This window comes from Chrysochloris asiatica, unplaced genomic scaffold (genome assembly GCF_000296735.1).
Source record: "Chrysochloris asiatica unplaced genomic scaffold, ChrAsi1.0 scaffold00103, whole genome shotgun sequence".
Classification (NCBI taxonomy): domain Eukaryota; kingdom Metazoa; phylum Chordata; class Mammalia; order Afrosoricida; family Chrysochloridae; genus Chrysochloris; species Chrysochloris asiatica.
Window position 1 is genome coordinate 8,440,291 of NW_006408621.1, and position 18,043 is coordinate 8,458,333.

At 37.3% G+C, this 18,043-nt stretch overlaps 1 protein-coding gene across 3 annotated transcripts in view; it reads right to left on the reverse strand.

Moving 5' to 3' along the window:
• The window catches only part of USP14 (ubiquitin specific peptidase 14 (tRNA-guanine transglycosylase)), a 99,927-nt gene that overhangs the window by 53,586 nt on the left and 28,298 nt on the right, over nucleotides 1–18,043 (reverse strand). For all 3 annotated transcript variants that reach the window (XM_006867282.1, XM_006867283.1, XM_006867284.1), the window contains 4 exons: nucleotides 9,693–9,823; nucleotides 7,015–7,095; nucleotides 6,668–6,750; nucleotides 5,159–5,273 (listed from right to left, as the gene is read on the reverse strand). In XM_006867282.1, the coding sequence (XP_006867344.1) occupies nucleotides 5,159–5,273; nucleotides 6,668–6,750; nucleotides 7,015–7,095; nucleotides 9,693–9,823 (410 nt within the window). The remainder of the gene's footprint in view (nucleotides 1–5,158; nucleotides 5,274–6,667; nucleotides 6,751–7,014; nucleotides 7,096–9,692; nucleotides 9,824–18,043) is intronic.

Here is an 18,043-nt window from a genome sequence, read left to right on the forward strand (position 1 = left end):
GTGTGTTTTTTAAAAAAAGCTAAAGTGGATAAAGAGAAATACTTTTAACTGATGGTATATGGAGGGGATTATAATCAATGTAATGAAACAAGTTATATGACTTGTTGAATGTGAAACTGATGATGTGCCCTGTAAACTTTCACTCAATCCACAATAAAAACCTTAAATTAACAAAAAAAAAAGTAAAGCAGACTATAGACGTCTGTGAACCCGGGTGGAGAACTGGTTGCCCAGCAGTGTGGCAAGACCTGGGGACTCTAGGGCCCAGAGTCAGTGACAGCCACAGAGGACTAGAGTGGCCATTGCAGCATCCAGCTGATAAGAAGAGAGGGCATGTGCACAAGAACACCCATACGTGCAGATAGTACCCACTTGACCTGGCTTCAATGACTGGATGATCAGACCTCAACCAGAAGAAAAAGAGGATAAAAAAAGTAATCTGATACAATTTGATTAACTTGACCTACACCTATGGATGCAGCTCAAAAGAGGGAACAAATCCTTACAGCAAGGATCAATCCCACCCCCTCCATACAGAGGAGACAGGGATGGGCAACTTGGGCATTGGCTACCCAAAATAGTGACTGGGTTACAAGCTTTCAAGAGGGAACCTAGATTCAGAGAGCATGGAGGAAGGCAGAATCTCCACTGAATAGTATACAATCTGTCTAGGCGGGGCTGATGAAATGAAATGTGGATGGGTCTCTTGTGATACAATAGTGAATAATTGTTATCAGGACAGATTGTGAGGGCTGGAAATGTAAAGGTAGACGTTTTGTAGCAAAAAGGGGAGTGATTAACTTTTCAGTCTAGGAGCTGAGGTCCCTGGGACCATCAAGGGAGAAGAGTGGAGAGCGGCACCCTACCCAGAGAAGCAGTGATGCCTGAGATGGAGGCAGAGAAGATGATGTGAAGAGATGGAGCAGCTGGGGACTTCAGACCCAGAGACAGAGAAGGGGCTGTGTGCTGACGAATGGGGGGCAGGCTTGTAGTGTATACCCATTGGTTAGTTGATGATTCATGGAGGGGATTGTAACCATAGCAATGAAACGATATACGATAAGATGAATGAAAAACTAATGTTCTCCCATGTAAACTATCACATAATTCACAATAAAACATTAAAAAAAAAAAAAAAATTAAAGGAGACCAGAAAACCCATTCAGGGAGAAGTTCTTCTACGCCATCCTTTAAATCTTCATGAGGAACCCGCAGAGCCTCAGACCTCCTGGGACACTGATGTAGAGTTTTTAGCAAAGTGGGTGCCGTTCTAGTCCACAATATTTAAAGCAAGGGACGAGAACCATCCTGAAAGTTCTAGGCTCCGCATGTTTAAAGAACCAACCCCTTTACAAGAATGAAAAGGACCCTCATCATGAACTAAGAGATCTGATATCTGCAGAACTATCTGGAGGGAGAATATGTAAAGATAAAATTGGAGTCACTTCCTTTCTGCTACCCCCCGAAAACCTAATGTTTCTGCTTCATACTTAAAAAAATGAAAATTAAAATAGACAGCTGTACTAAGCTAAGACATGTATGACTTTTTTGGAATGAATATTGTCTTTAGCCTTTGATTCGCTGAGTTGTCCATTAATGGCATTAATGTAGTCTTTGTGCCTTTCTTTTTTTCCTGTCTTCCTACCTCCTCCATCATTAGAGTAGTATAAGGCTCCAGACACACACACACACACACAAAAAAAAAAAAAAAAAGTAAAGGAGAACTAGTGTTTCTCAAGACAAACAAAAATTGAGGGAATCTATAAGGTCGCTATGGGTCGGTACCACCTCGATGGCACTTAACAACAACAAATTTGCCACTAAACCTGCCTTGAGAGTGCCTAGGTGGTGCAAATGGTTTATACACTCTGCTGCAAACCAAAAGATTAGAGGTTCAAATCAGCAAGAGGTACCTGGGAAGAAAATTCTGGTAATCTATTTTCAAAATTCTGTCACTGAAAACCTTATAAAGCAAAGTTTTACTCTGACACACATGGAGTCACCGTGAGTCAGAATCACTGACAACCAATAGATCTGCAAAATATGTTAAAGTAAGGTAAGAGAGAAGGAAAATGAGATAGGTCAGAAACTTGAATTCATAAAAGATGGGATAGTGTGGTTAAGAAATAAAAGCAAAATAATTTTTTTTTTTTTTCTTATTCTTAACTGATCTAACAAATAACAGTTCAGGTTAACATTAGCCACAAGTGTTGTTGTTTTTGTTGAGTGCTGTCGAGGCTGTTCCAACCCACAGCAACCCTGGATAGGGTTGAAACCACCAACCTTGCAGCTTAAATGACTTTGCAGTCCAGTGCATTAACCCTCAGTGTGGAGAAAGATGAGGCTTTCTGTTCCCATAAAGATTTACAGCCTTGGAAACCCTAGACAGGGTTGCTATGAGTCGGAACCGACTCCACGGCACATAACCACCACCACCATCACACCAGGACTTGCCACAACACAGTGCATAATTATAGCTTACACACTGGTTAAATGCAAAAGAGCAATGCTAGAAAGTATGGAAGAAAGAATTGGGATTATTACTTACACTATTAATGTGAAAAAAAAAACCCAAAAAAGAGAGAGGGAATTTTTATAAACCCAATGTTATAAATCAATTTTCCTATAAAATTAAAACAGATCTAAAAGTATATTTTAAATAATTTCTGAACTGCAAGGTTCAACTCAATGAATGGCACTTAACAAAAACAGCTTATCAGGAGATCAATCCTCTACCTTATCTCTAGGACTTCCAAGTTTATCTCATTTTTCTAGAATTTTACAGATTATGAAGACAACAGCATACTGGAGAGTCACTGCTAAAATAATCCATTCCACATGTTATAGTTACCACTTTTATTTCATTTGTTGACACCCTAAAAAGCTGTAGGTCATGATTTATGCTTTGGAATTCTTGATAGGTAGCTAGTTTTTGTGTACTTTAAAAATGAACTTACCTTAAAAGTAATTATACACCACACCACATCCACATCATCTAACCAAAACTGCCATTCTCAATATCACAGTATCATCATCTCTCTTCTTAAGTCTACATTCAGCAACCCATCCTCTCACTACCTTTACCCCAAACGTTAGATGGGAGCTCCCTGGCAAAAGATGACCTTGTTTATTAATGTCATTCCTATGTATCTTCACTGCCTATCAACCCATCCTCAGATAAGACTTCTATACAACTAGGTCACTGCTTTTTGTTGCCTTTGATCAATTAAGGAGCCCTGGTGGTACAGTGGTTAAGTACTGAGCTTCTAACCCAAAACTCTGTTCAACACTCCAAAGGAGAAAGATGTGGCAGTCAGCTCCCACAATATTTACAGGCTTGAAACCACTATGTAACAGTACTACTCTGCCTTACAGGGTTGCAATCAATAGGAATCAACTCACTGGTGTTGATTTTTGCTTAGTTACTTTGCTTCCTTAAAGAACTCTACTTATCAGTCATCTTACAGTTAACAATTTGAAACTACCAGCGGTTCCACAGGAGAAAGATGAGGCTTTCTGCTCCGTAAAGATTTTTAGGCTCAACAACACTATACAGGGTCACTGTCAGTTGGAACGGAGTCCACGGCACACAACAACCACCAACCACCACCCAGAGAACACAGAAGATCCAATAAAAAAATTTTTAGATTCTGGTCTCCAGGCCTTTCTGTAAATTTTCATGTTATAATAACAAACCTTTAAAATAAGCAATCCCAATTTTCAGTGCTTTCTAAAGTCAGTAAAACCATGTGAACGACAATTTGAAAATCATTAAAAAGTATGGTTCAAACTTAAAGATTCTTCAAAAGATGCACACATTTCTTTATATTTTGTATATAGTAATTTTTCAAATTAATAAGGAAGCAAGCAAAACTGTTATATTTCATTAATGAGCAAAAGTATACATTTTGTGGAGTCTGTCTGCAGTATAACCACTGGACTGCTAACCATAAGGCTGCTAACCGACCAGCCAGCTCCTCAAAAACCCTAGACAGAGTTGCCATGAGTTGAAACTGACACACATCATCACATACTTCTTTGGAGAAAAGAATGCTGACTGCATACTGAGAAAAGCAAGCTCTAGTTATGGCTCTGCCATAAACCAAGTCACTTAAATTCGAGGATATCAAGGCCCTGGAGTACAACAGTAAAATGATTCCATGCCTTTCTGCACAGTACAATTCCACATCATGCCTAATAATCATTAATATACCTATATTCTTAAAAGGAGCTCGGTAGTGCAGTGGTTACGAATCGGGCTGCTAACCTTAGGGTAATAAGCAGTTCGAAACTACCAGTGGTTCCACGGGAGAAAGATGACGTGTTCTGCTCCCGTAAAGATTTACAGCCTCGGATACCCTGTACAGGGTCGCTATGAGTCGGAATCGACTCCATGGCACATAATAACAACAATTCTTAAAAATGTCATGGTCTAGACAATAACTTACATGGGCACTCTTCATGGTTAGGAACAAGAAGTCTGCAGTCACAGCATAATATTAATTCTCACCCAAACCCTCTAAATGACTCTTTTCATGTAAAAAGATAGAAAAATTAAATAATTTGCCTTAAGGAAATACTGTTTAAGTCAGTTATGTTGTTGTCACAGTTAAATGCTGTCGAGTTGGTTCCAACTCATAGAAACCCTGTATTAGGCTTCCGAGGAGCAACTGGTGGGTGGGCTTGAACCGCTGACCTTATGGTTCACAGTCCAGTGCTTATCCTACAGCACCATACCAGGAGTCCAAGAAAGTTATGCTGTTGTTGTTGTTTTTTAAGTGCAGTTGAGTCGGTTCTCACAGTAACCCTGTATAGAGTTTCTCTGAGAGTGGCTGGTGATTTGAACCACCGAACTTAGGGTTCATATTCCAGTACTTATCCTACCGCACCACATCAGAAGTCCAAGTAAAAAAAAAAAAAGTAACTGTAAAAAAAAGTTAAAACTTCTTATTCAACAAACATTTATTGTGAGCTATAAAATAAAGCCAGATACAACACAAAGCTACTTTTTATCATTTGAGCTGTAGGAACATCCTTATCAATTAAAAGTAAGATAAGCCAATATTTAATAGTACATGAAACCATGTTCATATTTTTTGCCCATGAAATTAAGCACTATGTTGAGGTTAATTTGGCTTCTGAATATAATTGTTCTTACCAGTTTTAGTCCTGTAAAAAGATACTTGACTTCTTGATTGATAAAACAGCTAAGCTGAAGCTGATTTTCCTTTCCCTTAGTGACTTCTTCTTCTTCAGATTCTGTACATTTCATGCTTTGTAAAATATGATAAGGAATACGCCAACAGGTACTCGGTTTGATAGATAATGCTGAATATAATAAGCTTTCCTAATGCTGTTAAAAGTAATTGCATCATTCAGTAGTATTTAAAATATCTTGGTCTCCTAAGTGATTCAATTCAATACAGTTTATTTACAATGCTCATTCTCCTACCAACAACTTTATAAGCAACAATGATTAATGAATATGTGTAAAAGGCTAAGCTGTAAATGACGAACTCTAAATAAGTCTAAGTTGACATTTGTTATTGCTCTTGTTGTTGTTGTTGTTGTCAGGTGCCATCGAGTCGGAACCGACTCATAGCGACCCCATGCACAGCAGAACGAAACAATGTTCGATCCTGGGCCAACCTCACTACAGCTGCCACACTTGAGTCCATCAATGATGCCACCTGGCTGATCCATCTCGTTGGGGGTCTTCCTCTTTTTCTCTGACCCTCCACCCTACCCAGCATGACATCCTTCTCCAGCGACTGTTTCCTCCGGACAATATGTCCAAAGTAGGAGAGACGAAGCTTAGCCATCCTAGCCTCCAAGAAGCACTCTGGCTGCACTTCTTCCAAAACAGATCTATTGGTTCTTTTGGCAGTCCATGGCACTTTCAGTATTCTCCTCCAACACCACAACTCAAAGGCATCAATTCTTCTATGATCCTCCTTATTCACTGTTGCTCTTAAGTGAGTGTAATTTGACTTATGGAGAACCTGTATAGTCTTTCTGAGAAGTGGCTGGTGGGTAAGCATGGACTTAATGACCCACAGAAACATTTTCTAAGTTCCTATCCATGATCTAAATGCTCTAAGTGATTGGTTGCTAACTGAAAGGCCTGCAGTTCAAGCCCATCAGCTTCTCTGTGGGAGTAAGATGTGGTAGTCTGCTTCCAGAAAGTCTTAGAAACTCTATGGGGCAGTCTACTCTGTCCTCTATGGTCAATGAATTGGAATCAACTCAGTGACAATGGAATTTTGGACATATGATATTGAAAATAGTACATTCCCCAAATTCATGTTCTATGTATTGGTTTAATCTCATGTACACAGCTCAGTTGATACACTGTTTTATGTAATTAAAAATTCTTTATGAGGTGAAATTAGTGAAGCAGATTCTACTAAAGATGTCTATAGTAAAAAATTATAACTATCCTAAAAGTGTACACTTATCTAAATTCAAGATCACACAAATGAGTGTATTTTTCTGAATTTCTAACCCAATTAATTTCCAGATATATAGATCTTATAAACTTTTGGTTATATATATTTTAGGCATAAAAACATCTAAAGAATTTCTTTCCTTCATACCCATCTGTCACCCCACTCATCTCTAGTAAATTATGAGTACAGTACATGTAAATCTTGACTCATAAGGATACGTAGTTTCAAACTCAACACCGAAGAACTGATCAATTAAACTTTTCTTTTTAGAAGGTGTCACTTCTGGTGCAGATGAATCTGTCTATAAAAATTAAAACGAGATAAAAATTTCAATTTCAGTTTACACAGATATATCAACACATTGTCAAAAGATTATACAGATGCTCAATGACATCAATGGATTGCATTTCATAAATACATTTAACTCAATTTTCAAATTCTGACTATGGATTGAGCATCAAAAATACTCATGTACATGTCTATCTATTAAAATGAATTTATATCAAAGTCTTAGGGGGAAGGGAAAACAAAAGAATGTCTCTAATCGCAAATATATTTCAGTTACCTCTTTAACAGAATCATCCTCTAAGGCTTCCAATTTCTGTTGCAATACTCGCATCATTTGTATCCAACATTCATTAGCATCCTGTGATTTAAAAATAACAAAGCAAGCAAGGCTATAAAGGTGTATGGTCTAGAAAATTCTTACAAAATAACTGTTTCCTTATGGCAGAAAACGGAGCCCTGCCAGTGCTATAAGTACTGGACTGCTAACAAGGCTGACAGTCCAAACCCACCAATCACTCCACAGGAGAAAAGACAAGGCTTTCTGCTCCAGTAACCATTTACAGCCTCAGAAACTCTATACAGGGTTCGCTATGAGTTAGAATCAACTCGATGGCAGAGGGCTTGATTTTATGGGGGTTTAGGGAAGAAAGCTGTTTTCTTCCGTAAAATAAGCCAAATAAGAAACTATATAATCTTCAAATACGATTTCATAAAAGTTCATCATTTAATAAGAACGTAAAAAGATGCTAAATATCATTATTAGTTATTAAGTGTTGCTGACTTGATTTCAACTCACAGCAACCCTGTATAGGGTTTCCAAGGAGCAGTTGGAGGGTTTGAACTGTTAACTCTGTGGTTTACAGTCCAATGCTATCCTACAGCACCACACCAGAGAAATACAAATCATTACTACTATGTTGGCTTTAAGAAGGTGTGTGGTATAATGCTTAAATGCCGGGTAGCTAATCAAAAGGTCAACAGTTGAAACCCATCAGTCACTCCATGGCTGAAAATGTGACAGTCTTCTCTCCTAAGGGCTGCAGTTTTGGAATCCCTAAGAGGTAGTTCTTCTCTACTCGATAGGGTCATTATGATTTGAAATTGACTTAACAGCGCTGAGAAGAGCTGTTATTAAATGGTCTAATGATTAAGTGCTGGGCTATTAACTGGCAGAAAACTGTCTATCCTGTAACGATTACTAAGAAACCATATGGGACAACTCTACTGTGTCATATAGGATTGTTGCTATGAGTCAGAATCGACTCAACGGCACATACCAGGATGGCTTTTATCAATGAATAAACAACAAAATAGAAAATAACACATTTTGGCAAGGATGTGGAAATATCAGAAACCTCATGCATTGCTGATGGGAATATAAAGTGGTACAGCTACTCTGGAAAACTATTTGGCAGTTCCTCAAAATTTAAACAAAAAATTATCATTATGTGCTTTTTGTGTCCATCCAAAAAATAAATAAATAAAAAACAACACAGGGAACAGAAGCAAATACCGTTGAATGATGGGCACGAAGGGGATCGTAATTAGTGCAATGAAATGAAATACAATAGGATGATCGTAAAACCACTCTTCTCCCATGTAAACTATTAGTCAATCTACAATAAAACTTTAAAGAAAATCATGAATTATAAAAATTTTCAATATGTTATTTACTCACTTCCAGATTATAAGAATGCTGAAAATATATATAGTTGTCAAATTTAAAATACAGGTTTATAATCAATTCAAAGGATAGAAGACTACATTGCTATATAAAAAATATTTTTTAAATATTAAAAAGAAAAAAATTTTCTTTTAACTCATCACAAAAAAACTAACCTAAAACAATTATCATTAAGACCCAGCACTTTAGATTCTAGATGTATGCCCAAAAGAACTAAAGTTAGGAACTCAGATACTTGTACACCAATGTTCACTACAGCAGAAAAGTGTCTATCAACATATGAATGGATAAACAAAATGTGGTATATACATAAAATGGAGTATCATACAGCCATAAAAAAAGAAATGATAGTTGGTATATCATGAATGAACTCTGAGTTATCAGTCAGTCACAAAAGGACAAAGACTGCCCAACAAAGACTGTCCACTGGGGCTTCAAAAAGTTCGTGGGGAAATGGAATGTAAAAGATTATGGAATTTTTCCATAAGCTTTTCAAAAAAGCCCTTTTACATAATCCCACTTACATAAAATATCTAAAATAGGCAAATGCATAGAGACAAAAGTTGACAGGGGTTAGCAAAGACTAGAGGTAGGAAAGAATGGTGGGTTAACTGCTCAGAATACTGAGTTTTTGTTTGGGATGATGAAAACCTTAGAGATAGAGGTTTTCATCATCCCAAACAAAATGATGATGATCTGTATTATGATTGTAACTAATGTCAGTGAATTCTGTTGTTTTTGTTAGGTGTCATCGAGTCAGTTCTGACTCACAGTGACTCTATAGGGTTCCAAGGCTATAAATCTTTACAGGAGCAGAAAGTTTCATCTTTCTCCTGCAGAGCGGCTGGTATGTTTGAACTGCCAATCTTGTGGTTAGCTGTCTAGTATTTCTCCTACAACGCCACCAGCACTCATCAGTGAAATTATACATACTTAAAAATGGTTAAGAAAAACTATCACATAATTCACAATAAAACATTTAAGAAAAAAAAATGGTTAAGGTGACAAATTTGTATGTTTTACCACAATTAAAAAAAAAAAAAAAGAATAAAGAGAGCTAATTGGGGAAAAAATGCAGAGAAACAGAAGTAGAATGATCAACTATACAACAATCCATTGAAAAGACAGTGAGATAATGGTTATATGTGAACCAGGATGGATCGTTGTTTTCATTTCCAAATACACGCCAATCAATATGGTGATAGCAATAACTATAGGAAACCTAAGTTTTTAATTATAAAATGAAAACTACAAACCCTCAAACTAATTACCTGTTGAAGATATTGTCCTTGTTCGCCTTTCTCTGCAAATTGTGGGAAAGCCATATGCAAAAACTGGAGTAGAATAATGGGTGGAATACTAGAAGAAGTTTTATCCATGGAATCAAACAAATCTCTAAGGGCTTAAAAACAAAGTAAATATTGCTGTAGTAAAATAACAACATATTAAAAACACAGTACTATAATCAATTCTTCTTAATCAGTATAACAAAAACCTGTTTAATAATTATTTTAAATAGATCAATCCCTTTTGAAATTGCTGACTCCTAATGAACAGAATGAAGTCCTGGTATGGCGCTGTGGGTTAACGCACCAGACTGCAAAGCCATTTGAACTGCAAGGTTGGCAGTTCAAGTTCACCAGCTGTTCCTTGGAAACCCTAAACAGGGTCACTATGGGTGAGAATCGACTCAACAGCACTTCACAACAACAGTGAACAGAGTAATATTAATTTTTAAATCTTAATTCACCAGAGGACTATCACTAGCTATACACAACTTCTAAGCTCTGCCTTTCTCTGTCCTTGCCTGCTTTTGTCATCCCAAACAAAACAGGCTACATTAATTCACTGCAAAGAGCAATAACCTCTATGTAGGGATCAAATGAATACAATGTGACTTTTTTCCATGATGGACAGGCCTTCAGTTCACCACTCCCAGCTCACCTCCTGCCTTAGTTACCTAGAGGTGCTGTAACAGAAATACCTTAAGTGGATGGCTTTAACTAACAGAAATTTATTCTCTTCATTTAGTAAGCTAGAAGTCTGAATTCAGAATAACAGTTCTAGGGGAAGGCTTCCTCTCTTAGTTCTGGGGAATATCTCTGTCTCCTTTCAAATTGCGTGAGCATTGTGTTCCTTGGAGATCTCTTATGTCTTGGTATCAATCTTCCCCTGGATCTAGGAGATAGATACACCATGGTCCCAAGGACACACAATGCTCTTGGTTCTACTTTTTAGTGGTACTGACGTCACTCTCTCTGTGCTTGCTTCTCTTCTAAATAATAGGTGAAGCAGGCCACATCCCAGGGAACTCTCTTTACATTGGATCAGGGTTATGACCTGAGCAAGGGCATTGCATCCCACCTTCATCCCCCCCACAATGACTGGCTGACCACTTTAGATCATATCATGGGAGATCATCATATAACTGCCAAAATTACATCATTACATAACTGTCAAACCCTGAAAATCAGGGTCCAACCAAGTTGACACACATTTTTGGGAGACATGTAACTCAATCCATGACATCCCCTTCTAATCTAGAGTTGCTTCCCTTCTACCGGACTCCGAATATTAAAATCTGGCTCCATGTAAACACTTTCTGACTTATTAAGCAGCCAAGACACAAAACTAATTTGTCTTCTTCAGAAATTTTCTCCTGGTTATCTCCTCTCACCATCACAAATCTCATGATCATAAAAGCTCAGCTCTTCTCCCTGAATTCGGAATACTTTTTCCCTGCTGATTTCTTAGTTATTACACTTTGCCTTTATAATGGTTTATCCACTAGAACTTCATATACAACAAAATTCTAATCTATCTTGACATGTATTGTTTTATTAATACCTAAAAATGTGAAATGGTCTCTGTCATTTATATACAAACTGTGTTGTATGTGTGGTGGAATTGATTCTGATTCACAGTGACCCTCCTTGGGGTTTTTGAAGCTGTAAATCTCTACAGGAGCAGAAAGCGTCATCTTTTTCCTACGGTATGGCGAGTGGATTTGAATCGCTGACTCTGTGTTTAACAACCCAATGCATAACCCAGTATGCCACTAGGGCTATATATACAGACTTGCCACTGTTGTTGTTAAGTGCCATCGAGTCAATTCTGACTCACAGTGATCCTGAACAGGATTTCTGAGGAATAGCAGGTGATTTTGCGGTTCAAACTGACCTTGTAGTCCAGTGTATTAACCCACAGTGCCACACCAGTACTCCATTATACAGATTGGAGCTCCTTAAATACTAGCACAAAGTAGGTGGTCAACTATTCATTTAGGCACCACTACAAAACTGATTACAATTTAAAAAATAATAAAAAAAAAGAGAGAACATAAAATTTAGTAACACTTTAAAAGTATGTCAGTCAATAAAACAGATCATTTAGACCACTTGAGATTTAAAATTTACTCTTTAATATTTTGAAGTTCCTGGGTGGTACAAACAATTAGCATGCTTGACTATTAACTGAAAGGCTGGCAGCTCAAGTCCATCTAGCGTCATCTTGTAAGAGAAGCCTGATGATCTACTTGTGAAAAATCAGTCTCTGAAAATGCAGCTAAACTCAGAAACACAGAGTCACCATGACTTAAAGGCAATTTGACAGCAACTGGATATTTAATGTTTTATTCTAAAATAATTTTATCAGTTTAAAAGAAGTTAAGAAACAAATTCTAGATAAAGGAAGCAAGTGAGGCATGATAGTTACAAGCAATGTGTGTGATCCTGAATTGTATCCTAAGGAAAAAAGAAAAACACCTCAAAATATTATTGGGACAAAACTTGCATAAAGTCTATATTTTAAAGTATTATGTCAATGCTAAATTCCCTCATTTTGAAAATTGATAACCTTCCTGGGGTTATCCTTTTTCTTAGGAAACCCAGACTTTTGCAACCAGGAGTAAAGGACATGCCTCAACCTTATTCCCAAAAGGTTACAAAAGTTAAATAAATAACCAGACTGCAAGGTTGGTTTGAACTACAAAGTCGGCGGTTCAAACTCACTAGCCACTCCTCAGAAACTCTAGACAGGGTTGCTATAAGTCAACTACCTCAATGGTGGCATCTAACAACATATAGAGGGAATGTTAAACCAAATTCTTAAAATTTTTCAGTAAATTTAAATTCAAGGGGCAAAAACATTTCACCACCACTAGTAATACTGGGGGAGTCCTGATGTGGCGCTGAGGGTTAATGCCTCAGATTGCAAAGCCGTTTGAACTGCAAGGTCGGTGGTTCAGGCTCACCAGCTGTTCCTCGGAAACCCTATACAGGATCGCTATGGGTCGGAACCGACTCGACGGCACTCAACAACAACAATAATACTGGAGTCCTGATGTGGTGCTGTGGGTTAATGCGCCAGACAGCAAAGCTGTTTGAACTGCAAGGTCGGTGGTTCAAACATACCAGCTGCTCCATGGAAATCCTATACAGGGTCGCTATGGGTCGGAACCGACTCGACAGCACTCAACAACAATGATACTGGAGTCCTGGTGTAGTACTATGGCTTAATGCATCAGACTGCAAAGCCGTTTGAACTGCAAGGTCGGCAGTTCAGTCTCACCAGCTGCTCCTCGGAAACCCTATGCAGGGTCGTTATGGATTGGAACCGACTCAATGGCACTCAACAACAACAAATACTATAAGCAGAGTCCTGGTGTGGTGACATGGGTTAATGCATTGGACTGCAAAGTCAATTTGAACCACAATGTCAGCAGTTTAAGCTCACCAGCTGCTCCTTGGAAACCCTGTACAGGGCCCCTATTAATCAGGACTGACTCAAAGGCACTTAACAACAACAAATCCTGTAAGCATCCTTTATGATATTAGAAAAGTAGTTGAAATTCTAAAAGATATATAAGTAATTAAATGAACTAGACTTAGGTAATTATAACTATTCATCCAAAATTACATTTTTGGTTCAAATAAAATATAGTTGGAAAAAAACTTCATTTCAACAAATAATCTACTTTCAAGATTAGCAGAAAAATCATCCTAACTCAAAATGACAGAACTAACCCACTGTTTATTGTTGTAAAAACAAATGAACTATTAAATGGCCAATAAACCCTTGAAAAGATGCTCAGTATCATTAGGTAAAAGGGAGACACAAATTAAAACCACTTACCAATATATAGTCAGTAAAAGGTTATAATCAGAAGACAGAAGAAAAGGGATTGTGAGGATATAGAGAAACTGAAATTCTCATATACTGATGGAGAAATGTAAATGGTACAGCCACTTGGGAAAACAGTTTGGAAGATCTTCAAAAGAACAAATGTAGTACTACCAAATGACCCAGCAACTTTACTCTAAGGTATAAAAAGGAGAATGTAAACATACAAAGACTTGTACACGAGTGTTCACAGCAGCATTATTTAGCCAAATAATAGCTGAAATGTGGAAGACAGAAAACCAGAACAGCTGTGGGATGACATCAAGACTATCAAACATGAACAAAGCAAAAGGTCACTAAAAAGGCAGGAAAGAAACACAAAAATGGATGTCGGAGACTTTGAAACTTGATCTTGATATAGAAGAGGATGTGAAGAGAGGGTTATCACTGCTGACATTAGACGGATCTTTCATAAAAGAAGAATTTACCACAAAGATATTCACTTTTGCTTTATAGACTCTGCAAAGGCATTTAATTGTGTGGATCGTTAACACACTATGGATAACACTGGGAAGAAAGGACATTCCAGAACACGCAGATGGCACAACCTTGCTTGCTGAAAGCAAAAACGACTTAAAATATTTATTGATGAAGATCAAAGACTTTCAGTATGAACTGCTCCTCAAGGTAAGTAAGAATTCTCACAAGTGGGCCAATAAACAACATGATAAATGGAGAAAAGAATGAAATTGTCTAAGATTTTCATTTTGCTTGGATCCACAAAAAACACTCACTGAAACAGCAGTCAAGAAATCCAATAATGGATAGTTTCAACCTTGCAGATCCTGCCAATCAGAGATTACTAAATCCCCATTCTCGTCCATCTGCCACCACCTACTCCAGGAACAAAACATCCAGTCATGGGTAAAAATGAGCTGGTGCAAAAGGCCACACTGGCTGAGCCAAATGAATGATATGATGACATGGGAGCCTGCATGAAGTCTGTAATTGAGCAAGGAGCTGCATTATCCAAAGAGTAAAGGAATCTTCTCTCAGTTGCTTATAAAAACATTGTAGGAACCTGTAGGTCATCTTGGAGGGTCGTCTCAAGTATTGAGCAAAAGACGGAAGGTACTGAGAAGACGGCTTGAGAATATAGAGAGAAAACTGAGACTAAGGTAAGAGATATCTGCAATGATGTACTATGTCTTTGGAAAAGTTCTTGATCCCCAATGTTTCAGAAATAGAGAAGAAAAGTCTTCTACTTGAAAATGATAGATTACTACTGTTGAGAAAGAAATTGTGGATCAGTCATAAGAAGCTTACCAAGAAGCTTTTGAAATCAGTAACAAGGAAATACAACCAACACATCCTATAAGACTGGGTCTAACCCTTAACTTCTTGTTCTATTATAAGATTCAGAACTCCCTGGAGAAAGCCTGCTCTCTTGCAAAGACTGCTTTTAATGAAGCTATTGCTAATTTGATACATTAAGTGAAGAGTCATATAAAGACAGAACACTAATAATGTAGTTACTGAGAAACAACTTGACATTGTGAACACTGGATACCCAAGGAGACAGGATGAAGCAGAAGGAAAGGAAAATTAACCAACTTTTGTTCTGTCTCATCCTAAAATTTACACAGTAAAATTTTTTTAAATGATTTATGACAGGTTTATGTCACTTCTATTTGAATTTCTATATTTTTCGTGTGATTTTTTTATGTGTAATATTAGGAAAGTAGAACCAATTAACATTCACCAAGTTATCTGTTTTCATCTTGCAGTGGTCAATATGGGGATATAGAATTTTTATATCAGTTGTAAGTGTTTGGCTAAGTACTTTTTGGAACATTGTGGCTTCACAAGGAACAGTGTTACAACTGCTTCCCTGTCTAAGCAAACAAAACTGGCTCCATATTGGTTTGTCCTGGTAGGGAATAAAAGGGATAATAAGCGTTTAAGTCACCGGTGTAGTGATTGTGGGTACTTTAATGTTTGGAAGACTTACAAGGATATGGTAGAAACAGATACACATGGTTCAACATGTAATATCCATAGGATATCTATGGAATACACAATGTCAACATGCCCACCTTTGGATACAGCTGCTGAAGTGTTCCTTTAGACAATCATGACACAATTTATTCTAGAGAAGGGCAGAAATGGTTCACTGTCCATTATTTGTAAAGGTACCTGCTGTTTCCTTTCATTATTTTTGCTACACTCATTTGCATTTAAATGTTTTAGGAAACCTAAGAATGAATGTACAAGTAAAGATACAGTAAATGTGAGTTGCTTGATACTACTTCATGTATATCAAGTGCAGCAGTAAAAAAACAAACAAAAACATGTACTTTTCTTAGGGTTTTACTTTTGTGATTTTATTTTTCTTATTTTGATACTTGCCTAACATGCATATGCTATATTGTTGTTATGTGCCATGGAGTCAGTTCTGACTCATAGCAACCCTGTACAGGGTTTCTGAGGCTGTAAATCTTTACAGGAGCAGAAAGCCTCATCTTTCTCCCATGGAACAGCTGGTAGTTTCGAACTGCTAGTTTCGAAATGCTGACCTTGAGGTTCGCAGCCCGATTCGTAACCACTATGCTACTAGAGCTCCTTATGCATATGCTATAAGAAGAGTTAAAAGGGAACTATCTTGAGATGATAGCTATCTATGTTTAATGACTTACGAAATTCTCATGAACAATACAAGCATAACTGTTTTAGGATATGTATAAAGTTGATTTAAGTAGAATAAAAGTTTTATGAATAGACTTTTCAAATATTTTTCTATACAGCTTTTCATGTAAATTAGATTTTTGGTTCTGAACCTTCTCTAAAGGAAATTGTACCTTTTTGGAAATTTATTCCTTATTCCCTCTTGGCAAGTAATGGGCTTTTACAACTTTGAATACAAAGTTTACCATAATAACAAAAATACTAATATAACTACTACTGTTCCAAACGATGTCCCATTCCCCCCTCCCTACACCTCTCACAAAAACTGGTTGCTATTTTTGTAGGGAGACAGAACAGAAAAAAGTGGTTATGTTCCATTAAAATGTTTGATATATGGCATTTTCTAACTTAGGATGCCACAATGTTCTTGGGTCATTGGGACACTGGGTAGCATAAACTGTAAGTTTTTATGCTTCCAAACACTTGGTTTTTAAAATCTTTTTGACATTCTTATAGCCTACCATCAGTTTTGATCCTTTTATTCTACTTGTCAGGAGCACAGGATCACCTTCCTTTTTTAGCCTTATTCTGTCTTGTCACCAACTATTGTTACTTGATGTCCATGTACTTGGGAAAAGGCCACATGAGCTTTGGGGCTCCACACAATATCTAAGAGACACTGATTCCTTGTTTGCATCCCATGAACTCATTCCCTCAAACTATTTACTGCAGCAAATATCCTTAGTTGATGAGATCTCTCCCTGTAAGGCCTTCCTATCCTGGGGCTGGACTGTCAGCCTTTAAAGCTTTTCTCTGTCTCTATTTTCTAAATAGTGATGGGGCTAATTTATACCCACAGCTCACCCTACAGAATATTTTCTCAGTACCTTGCAGAAAACACCAAATAAAAATACCATTTTAAAAGGCATATTTTATTTCTTTTAGAATATAAGCTCCTCAAGAGCAAGGACCTTTTCTGTATGTCCTATTGTGCCTGTTGCTGTGGTTGTTGTTAGGTGCCACTAAGTTGGTACCTACTCATAGTGACCCTATGCACAACAGAATGAAACATTCTGGTCCTGACCCAACATAAGAATTGTTGCTAAGCCTGAGCCCATTGCTGCTGCCACTGCACCAATCCATCTCGTTGGGGGTCTTCCTCTCCTTCTCAGACCCTCCACTTTACCAAACTTGATATCCTTCTCCAGAGATTGGTCCCTCCTGATAATATATCTGCAGTATGAAAACCGAAGTCTGGCCATCCTGGCTTCCAAGGAGCAGTCTGGCTGTACTTCTTCCAACACAGATTGTTCTTTTGGCGGTCCATGGTACTTTTAATATTCTCCTCCAACACCATAACTCAAATGTATCAATTCTTCTACAGTATTCTCTATTCACTGTCCAACTTTCACATGCATATGAGGTTACTGAAAATACTGTGGCTTGAATCAGGCACACCTTAATCCTTAAACTGACATCTTTGCTCAACGTACAAAAGGATAACACTTCAAAGAGATCTAGTGCAACAGATCTGGCTAATGTAATATCACTTATTTGCTGACTGCTGAGTGTTTATGGTTGATCTGAGCAAAATAAAGTCTTTTACACTTTAGATAGGTGCATTGTATGGTACATGAATTATGTATTTCAATAAAGCTATTATTTAAAAAATAAATAAATAAAAGGATGGTTATAAAAACCCTATCAACCTAAATGAGAAATCACTAGTAAAAATGCACAAAATCATAACAAAGGATGTATGTATGCTTGTATTATGTTAAAAAATACAAATATCATCTCTATTCTTTACGAATTT